At 48.5% G+C, this 10,056-nt stretch overlaps 1 protein-coding gene across 1 annotated transcript; it reads right to left on the bottom strand.

The window, feature by feature from the left end:
* Positions 1–2,561: 2,561 nt before the first annotated feature.
* kcnv1 (potassium voltage-gated channel modifier subfamily V member 1) lies at positions 2,562–9,751 on the bottom strand (the record flags this gene model as incomplete). Its single annotated transcript, XM_083917732.1, has 4 exons — positions 2,562–3,088; positions 5,780–6,447; positions 9,041–9,384; positions 9,683–9,751. The coding sequence occupies 4 exons, from the start codon at positions 9,749–9,751 to the stop codon at positions 2,562–2,564; spliced, it is 1,608 nt and encodes a 535-aa protein (XP_083773858.1).
* Positions 9,752–10,056: the final 305 nt, after the last annotated feature.

The following is a 10,056-nucleotide window of genomic DNA, read 5'->3' as shown; positions in this document are numbered from 1 at the left end:
CTCTGGCCTGAGTGGGCGACACAGTGGTCTGGTGGTTAGCACTGTCGCCTCACAGCGAGAGTGGTTTGAATCCCGACTGGGGCCCTTCTGTGTGGAGTTTGCATGTTGTCCCCGTGTCTGCGTGGGTTTTCTCCGGGTTCTCCGGTTTCCTCCCACAGTCCAAAGACGTGCAGGTGTTGGGTTCATTGATGACTCTAAATCACCCGTAGGTGTGAATGGTTGTCTGTCTCTGTTCGTCTCTATGTGTCCTGTGATAGACTGGCATCCTGTCCAGGGTGGCCCCCGCCTCACGCCCGATGTTAGCTGGGATCGTCTCCAGCCCCCCGTGATCCTGACAGGGACAAGAGGCTGAAGATGAATGAATGAATGAATGAACTCTGGCCTAAGTTTATGGCTCGGGTCAGGTTTGGTTGTGATTTCCTGTTTGCTGCTCATGCCCTAAAATAACTCCTGTTATGATTTAACTCTTACAACATAGAGTTGAGTGATTATAGGTCAACGTAACAACCCCCTAAGTGACAAGAACAAGTCTGCCACTGATGATAAAGCAATATAAGTCTATCTCATCTCATAACAACCCTGTGATAATGCAGGAAACACGGTGGCAGCAGGTCACAGGTCAGTGTTGCTCTTCAGGCCTTCGGGCCGTCGCTGTGATATTTGCAAAGACCACTCTGACCTGCAGGAGAATGTCCTTTATTGCATGAGTGAGTCACAGCGTGCAAACAGCAACTACACAAGAGAGCACAGAAGCACCACGGTACTGGGACCATGAAACAGCCTGTGGGGATCGATGCTGACCTCTATACAACACTTTCTAATGTACGCTAGAAGAGAGAGGATGTGATGAGGACACAACGGACGCACAGGAAAAGGTATTTCCACTGAATCAAGAGTTTAAAATTCTCAAATCAAATTACACGTTAAAGCCCAGACGCACCAACATGACATCAAAGAGGGGGTGAAGGCCGACTGTGTCTAAAATGTACCACTTAGGGCGCCCTCCCACTGTGCCTCCGTCCCATGCCCCGTGCTTTAGGGTCCTTGTCCCCCCCTCCAGGCCCGTTTGTACTCACACTACCTGGGCCTCGGAGAATGCTTCTTGCTGCCTATACGTCATCACGCCGTAACACGTCACACGCATTGATGACGTCATGGCGATGCGTGGCTTTGTTTCCAGATCTTTCCGTAGACCTCGGAGTTTTTGTGCGTCTTGTCGACTGTTTTTGAATCTTTTCATCGACCAAATCTGCAGTAAACACTCCACCTCCGCATCACACCAACGTGAACCTTTCACCGCCATTGTTTGAAATGTCCGCGCATGATCCCTCCTTCTTTTTTCTACGTCCCAACAGGCGCACAGGAAATAACCTCAGAAAAGCCGTAGGCCTCCTGCTTGTGCTTGTGCTTGTGCTCGTGCGCACGCTCGTGCTCGTACATGTGCAAAAGTGCTTTACTAAAGCCCACCTGTCCCAAACGGGCCGTGGACGGCAAGCGTGCCACTCCTAGACGCGGTACGGTTGCACTCACACTGGTCAAAGGAACTAGATTGACGTATACGTGATGACGTATAGGCAGCAAGAAGCATTCTCCGAGGCCCAGGTAGTGTGAGTACAAACGGGCCTGGAGGGGGGGACAAGGACCCTAAAGCACGGGGCGCGGGACGGACTCACAGTGGGAGATGCCCTTAAGAGCTGCAATTGTTGTTTTGAAGTGCTTGTCACTCATGTCGTCCTCACACTCGCCTTAACTGCTAGTAGCTCCTCGCTGATTTGCCTCAACGCTCATTTCGTACGTCATACGCTTCAGTGATTTGATTGGTTGGTTTGGCCCAATAGACAGATGGTTTGTCCAATCAGCAACCAGGATTTTCACCCCTTCACAAAGATCTCCAAACCAGAGTTCAGATGGATCTGCTGAGACAATGAGAACCATGCGAATCACTGGTTACAGACCCGATGTGGACCAACGTCCGGCCGTTGACCGGGTGTGTCAGGTCTGTTATGATTACTACACTACGTTTTGATTTCTATTATCTTCATCTTCTCTTCATCCTCTGCAGTAGCTCGTTAAACGTGCTTCTGCAAAGACGCACACAAACATCAAATCTAAGCAGTGAACTGTACGTCACAGGAGAACCCAACGTGGACACCTTTTAAATCTCACTAACAAGCAGCTTTATGGTTTTACCCTGTTTCTATTTCTATGTAAAACCACATGAATTATTCAGAATATGGATCTTACCGTCACATTTTACAGTGTGAAACCACAAAGACTCATGAAAGGAATGTCACAGACTCCCTACTGAATACATTTCTGACGACTGACCTACATTTTACATCCCAGCAGGACTGAGGAAAGATTCATATTAAAGGTTCTGGTAGAAGAGACAGACAGGGAAATGTTGTGCAGCATTTCCCCTGCAACATATTTACAATTGCCTTTCATTATTTTAGCTTAATCGATTCATCTGCTTGTTATTTTCTTGTTAAGGAAGAAGTTTATTTCTTAAATTGGTCCATCGTTGACCTGTCGGCCATGAACTGGGCTGAATGTAATCTCTACCCCCACAGTTCTTCTCCCCCACTGCTCCGGGTGCTCACCCTCTCTCGCCCGTGCAGCCTCAACATCTCCAAGACGCTGCGGGCGTACGCATCCCTCAAGTTCACGCCTCCTCCCGCTCCTCCCTCCCCCGCCCCTCCCACCGAGCCTCGGGCCAGCCTCTTCAGCATCTCACTGTGCCGCATGGCCGCCTCCTTCACCTTCATGGTGAAGTAGCACGCCGAAAAGCGCTCGTTTATGATGGCGATGGGGAGCGCCAGGATCAGGATCCCGGACAGGATGCAGAGGAAGGCCAGCACTTTCCCCACAGCCGTGTCGGGCCGGACGTCTCCGTAGCCGACCGTGGTCATGGACGTGGTCGCCCACCACCAAGCGGCCGGCACACTGGTGAAGGTGGTGGCTGGAAAGTCGTGCTCCAGAGTGTAGACCACCGTGGAGAAGATGGAGATACCAACACCGAGGAAGAGGAGCAGCAGGCCGACCTCCTCGTAGCACTGAGCGATGGTCAAACCCAGAGACTTGAGGCCTGGACAGAAATCAGGACAATATTTTAGTAGCACATGGCAAAGCCTTTACTTTCCATTTCTGGGTATTTTTCAGAAGATACCATGGGTAGACTTATACTCCTGGTGGTAGCGCATTTATGGTGCGTTCAAGTTCACCCGTAAATCCTTTTGATACTCAGAAGCTAAGCAAATATGAGGGATCAGGGTGTTTGTCCGTGCATATACCTACAAAACGTATAGCACTGTAATCTGTGTGTAGTCCACGTATTTATGACTGTAGAAATTATGTCCAGAGGCCTCGGGGAAGACCCAGGACCAGTTGGAGAGATTAGATCCCCACACTGGTCTGGGAACGCCTCAGGATCCCCCAGTTAGAGCTGGTTAATGTGGCCCGGGAAAGGGAAGTTTGGGGTCCCCTGCTAAAGCTGCTGCCCCTGAGACCTGACCCCGGATAAGAGGCTGAAGATGAGATGAGATGAGATGAGACATACAGCCGCTAATGTCGAGATGAGTTCATGTTTGCACGTGTTCCCTTTGCTCTTTGACACCGTGTCTGTTACTTCTTTACTCTGTTGATGAAGTTTGTTCACTTTTCAAATGTTTGAGCTGAAAAAACTGAATAAATCACACGTTCTGACCTTTTCTTTGGATTCACGTCACTTTGAAATAAAATTATGTAAAAGTATGTGCCTGTGAATGTTCTCATTCGTCCAGGTCATCGTTATCCTCAAAGTATGTGGTCATTTTCAAGATCTCAGTTTCACAATACACACAACCTAAAGTGCACAGGTGAGTAACATCTGTGTCTCACACTGTGGTGAAAGTTTCCCTCTAACTTCTTCAATTAAACCTTTATTTATTCGTCATTTTTAGTTTGGGGTCCCTACTGGAGCTGCTGCCCCCACGACCTGATCCAGGATAAGAGGCTGATGATGAAATGAAATTATGTCCAGAGCAAAGAAGGAAATCAGTGTCGGTGTATAAGAGCGCTTAAATCTGCACAGGGAGGAAGGTCCGGGTGGTGGATGGGTCCTAAAATACTTTCACCAGGGGGACCGGTGTTCAAGTCCCTAAAGCATGGGTGTCAAAGTGATCCAGTAAAGGGCCGTGTGGCTGCAGGTTTTCATTCCAACCAAGCAAGAACACACCTGGTCCAACAAAGCCACACGGCCCTTTACTGGATCAGTTTGACACCCGTGCCCTAAAGTATTAGCCTTTTTTCTACTATTCCCCTCTATTGTAAACCAAGTCATCATCAAGTTGGCATCACCGGTGAAAAGTCTTGTGTTTTGGGATGAACATGAGCGAATATTTACAGCCACTCTCAACATACACACGGCTCGTTGGAACGTTTTTCATCATTATTCATGAGTCTGGGGATCGTCATCCTTCCCAGAATCACCCAGATCAAAGCTAAAGATAATCACACACACACACTCCCTCTCTCTCTCTCTTTCATCCCTTCATCTACTGAAGGAATTTGCCAAAATATGAATCAATATTTTCTTCTGTCGTCGTCAGAAAACCTCCCGGCTGTAATCTCGCAGCAGCAGCAGCAGCAGCAGCAGCAGCAGCAGCAGCAGCAGCAGCAGCAGCGGCGGCGGCTTCTCACCGTGGAGAATTTCCATTTCGTTTTCTCTCTCTGACCGCCCACATCGTGTACTTGAAATCCCCTGACAGGCCGGGGACACGTGCTCAGACGACCAGTTTATCTCACATCTATTTAATGACATCTATTTTTAGAAAATGACCCACATCTGATTCTTTTTTTTAACTCGTTTTCTTAAAAAAAACCTTGTTTGGGGAGCAGGCAACCCACGGGAAGCGTTCATCCCATCCGCTGGAGTGGTTGTAGGAGGGTGAAGTCTGTTTGTCATTGATCATTAAGGAGAATTTGATAACTGCTAATAAAACGCCCATGAAGCGTGCAATGCTGGGAAAGTGGGGCGACCCCCTAACAGGGCACGTACCTTTATATTGTGAAAAGTCTAAAGTCTGCGTAGGAACTGTGACGGAAATTACAATTAACATGTGTGTTTTCTCCGGGTTCTCCGGTTTCCTCCCACAGTCCAAAGACGTGCAGGTGTTGGGTTCATTGATGACTCTAAATCACCCGTAGGTGTGAATGGTTGTCTGTCTCTGTTCGTCTCTATGTGTCCTGTGATAGACTGGCGTCCTGTCCAGGGTGGACCCCGCCTCACGCCCGATGTCAGCTGGGATTGGCTCCAGCCCCCCGTGACCCCGACAGGGACAAGAGGCTGAAGATGAATGAATAAATGAATGTTTCAGGTTTTAAAACTCAGGACAAACACAATCTTTCTCTCCTCGTGATTCAGAAGTTCTTTATGTGGACATGCGGCACGTTCAGCTCTGGAAACACACGGAGACGTTGTACATCTCTGCAACACAACGCTGCTCTTTTGTTTTCCTATGCTGTGATATAAGTGTGACTAGTGTTACTGCCTTACCTTGTACGTCACCCTGCTGAACACTACTTTCCCACAGGAACACATTTCAAACGTGAGCCCAAAGCTGCGTTTGAGTCTTTTGCTTTGGAAGAACGTTGACAAAGACCGTTTTTAAGAAAGGGGATTATGAACACGATGAAGCATGACATGCTCTCACCACACGTTCTCGAACCTCTAACCCTTAAAGCCAAGACGCAAAACAACTCAAATGCACTTCTACTTAACGCTAAAGCATCACTTTACCTGTCGAGTGTCGTCCCAGCTTCAACATACGGAGCGACCTGAGGAGTCGGAGGACCTGCACCACGCGGCCCATGTTCTCCAGCTCCGTGGATCCTCCGTGGAGGCTCTCCACCGCCAGCGTCACGTAGAAGGGCAGGATGGCCAGCAGGTCGATCACATTGGGAATACTTCGACTGAAGCGACACTTATCCCTGACGCAGAGAAACCGAAGTGCCAGCTCGCCCGTGAACCACACCACGCACACGTACTCCAGGGCATCGAAGAGCAGCGGTGCACCGATACCAACATCGCTCACGCCAAAGTCCTCCCCTAAGTCCAACGAGATGAGCACCATGTTGATGACTGACACCACCACAAAGAAGATCGACAGAGAGCCGAAGGTGCGAGCAGCATGCGACGATTCCGGTTTCTCCAGCAGGTCCCACAGGTGGCGGCGGAGAGCAGGGCAGGCAGCACCGACAAAGTCCTCATCGCGGTCCTCAGGCTCCAACTCTCGACGAACATCGAGGGTCTCCTTCTGCTCTTTGTGGCGGTAGTAGCGCTCGCGGCAGCAGGGGTTGATGCGAAGCTCGTCGATACCCCAGTACTGAATCTCCTGCAGGAAGGAGATCTCACACAGCTCCTCCCTCACGTGCAGGTGACCCGTCCTGTAGTAGTTCATCACATACCTGTCAGCAGAGATATTATAACAGTCACTTTGTGTTTTGTCGCTACACCTAGTTTTGTTTTTCGCGTGTCTTTTCACGCCACTTGTCTCTTCTGACCTATGGCACATGTCCACAGTGTCCATCGTTTCCACATTCCTATTCACTCTCTGTGAGCTGCTGCACAATGCCTTCTGGTAGCGTGGCAGCGAGTTTTGAGCATCAAGTCGCCCGTGCCGCATTTGCATAAGGTTGAGACCTAATTCATGCAACTCACAGATGTCGGCATCTCACAAAACTCCCACAAATCTTTTCGACTAACCGTTGATGATCTAAAAAGGCCGATTCAGCAGCTTATTTCTTGCATTTTCTGCAAACTATTTACGTAATGTCAGAGAAAGTATCCAAAGCAGCCTCTATGTTGGTTGAAATTGTGGAGCAGGCAGCCCATGGGAAGCGTTCATCCCATCAGGTGGAGCGGTTGTAGGAGGATGTAGCCTGTTTGTCATTGATCATAAAGGAGAATTTAATAACTGCTAATAAAATGCCCATGAAGCGTGCAATGCTGGGAAGTGGGGCCACCTCCTAACAGGGCACGTACCTTTATATTGTGAAAAGTCTAAAGTCTGCGTAGGAACTGTGACGGAAAGTACAATTGACGTGTTTTAGGCTTTAAGACACAGGACAAACACATTCTTGTACATCTCTGCAACACAACGCTGCTCTTTTGTTTTCCTATTCTGTGATATAAGTGTGACTAGTGTTACTGCCTGAATTTGTACGTCACCTGCTGAACGCTGACTGTGTCTTATGTTCTGTATTTAAAGCAAACTGCCCTCAGGTCTGGGTCTGGGTCTGGGTCCCTACCAGCAACACACATGAACCTTTTTCTGCAGAGAAACACTCTCAAAGTAAAACCACAGAGAAAAGCCAACCTTGTCTGGTGTCTAATCTTTGCTGTCAGACTTTTGCCATAACAGAACTGGCTGAAGTTACGTTTATATTAAACGTTTTGTTTGTACTTTTTACCCCGTGTCCGTGTCTGCATCTGGGTCCAGTGTACCAGTGTTATTTCCCCACACCGTTCATGACAGGCATGATCGTGTTGAAAAAACTCACAAAACAATAGAGGAAGAGAACTGTGTTTGTTCATAACAGCACAACGCAGGGTGCTTTATCTCTGCAAAGAGAAGCTCTACTGTATCTCAACATTTTGAAATGGAAATGCTGAAAAGAAAAGAAACATTACACAACATACCGGTGCTGAGCTCAATGTTAAACGCTTGTTTCTGGGTGTGAGCAGTACGGCAGAACACATTAAAGGTCACCAGGACATCGTGAGTTAACGAGAGCTGACAGCTCACCTGTGAAGACGACCCCCAGCCTGAACATCAGGTGTTGATGTGACTCAAACTAAAGTTTGACCCGAGGCAGAAACACAGTGGAAGCATCCGTGAACACAGCTGTGACTTCCAAAAATCCTCTGACCTACTTGCACATTAAAGGTGCATGTAAATTGTGTTTCATAAGTAGGATAAAGTTATTTTGTCGTGGTGAAAAAACAGCTGACGTTGATTCTTGCCTGCTTTAGCTGCGGTTCCTCAGACTCTAGATCAGCTAATGTCAGATGTTATCAGGCGATATCTCAGGTTGATCATTGTCAAAATTTCCTTTGTATCCTTGCATATTCTGCAGATCACTAAATATTTGTTGTTGATCTCTTTGGAGCGTGAGTTTGGCCGGAGAATCGGAGCAGCGGGGGCGGAGCTGCAGTCGCTCTACCGCACCGTTGTGATGAAAAGAGAGCTGAGGAAGACAAAGCTCTGGATCTACCGCTCAGTCCTGGTTCCTACCCTCACCTGTGGGCATGAAAGCTTGGTCAGGACCCAAAGAACCAGGTCCAGGTCAGGACCCAAAGAACCAGGTCCAGGTCAGGACCCAAAGAACCAGGTCCAGGTCCAAGCGTGTGAAATGTGTTTCCTCAGGAGGGGGTCTGGAGTCTCCCTTAGAGAGAGGGGGAGAAGTTCAGCATCCGTGAGGAACTCGGAGTAGAGCCGCTGCTCCTTTGTGTTGAAAGGAGCCAGTTGAGGTGGTTCAGGATCATCTGGTAAGGATGAACCCTGGGCACCTCCCTAGGGAGGTGTTCCAGGCACGTCCAGCTGGGAGGAGGCCTCGGGGAAGACCCAGGACCAGGTGGAGAGATTAGATCTCCACACTGGCCTGGGAACGCCTCAGGATCCCCCAGTTAGAGCGACCACCTTGGTATGGTTGTTGTTCAAGTTCTTTTGATGGAGCACCTACAGTAGGTGTCACTTCTGCAAATGTCACACACTTAAAAGCAATTCAATGGTTTTGTACTTTTACTTTGAAACATTTATGCATATTAAACATGATATCCTCAGCTCAGGCTCAGGAAATCTGTGTCTTTGACCTATTATTGGTATATATTTTTACATTGCAAGTTACGTGTTTATTTTTGAAAATGAAAAATAGCCTCTTGGCTAATTCTACCATAGTTATTTATTAATTACTCTTTGTATGAATGGGTTTGCACTTTCCCTTTTCAACCAAACTCAAACTTTTACAACAAGGGAAGAAAAAACAAGGCGCCACCTACTGGAAGGTCTGTGAGTTGCGGTCAAAGATGAACTCGTTCTCCAGGACGTCGGCGTCGTCGCAGAGCTCGAGCGCCGACTCCCGACTGCAGCTCGCCAGTTTTCCCAGCCGAGTCTCCGGATAGGACGCCAGCAGCTCCTGCGACAGCACGTAGCGACTTCCCCCGACATTGATGATGAAGAAGTCGAGCGGGTCTCTGATGCAGGAAGCCGTCGTCTCGTCGCTGAAGAAAACACTGCCGTTAAGGGACTCTGGGGAAGCGCTGTCGCCGTAGCGCTCAGCAGCCGCCGCCGCCGAGCTGGAGGGGAGGCTCATGGTGGAGGAGGGGCGGAGGGAGCGGGTGAGCTGGAGGAGAAGTAAAGGGTGAGAAGAGTCCACACAGAAACACCAGTTTATTCAAAATTAATCGAGTGTCAGGCCTGGGCAGGAGTGAGGACTCAGATGCGAAGTTGAACAGGTTATGCAGGCTTTTATTCTGAAACTTCAGCTCGCAAAAGGCTGAAAACCAAACTTAAGCTGCTCTGAGCAGTAAAAACACAAAACAAAGTCACTCTGAACAGGAGGAAAACAAAGGGACTCTAAAATAAGCTTCTCCTAAAAAACAAAGCTGACAGAAAACGCAATCAAAATCAAAATCACTCACAAGTGCGTGGTGATACTCAGGCTCAAAGGCAGGAACAAGGCTGTGGAACGGGCTGGACGTATTCGACATGACGGATGAAATACTCTGGCAACGAGACAGGGGTAGACACGGACTATATACACATGAGACAGGGGAAGACACAGACTATATACACATGAAGGGGGAAGACACGGACTATATACACATGAAGGGAAGACACAGACTATATACACATGAAGGAAGGGGAAGACACGGACTATATACACATGAAGGGAGGGGAAGACACGGACTATATACACATGAAGGGGAAGACACAGACTATATACACATGAAGGAAGGGGAAGACACGGACTATATACACATGAAGGGGAAGACACAGACTATATACACATGAA

Source organism: Echiichthys vipera (assembly GCF_963691815.1).
Source record: "Echiichthys vipera genome assembly, chromosome: 8".
In the NCBI taxonomy this organism is placed as follows: Eukaryota; Metazoa; Chordata; class Actinopteri; order Perciformes; family Trachinidae; genus Echiichthys; species Echiichthys vipera.
This window is presented reverse-complemented; position numbering and strand designations above follow the sequence as displayed.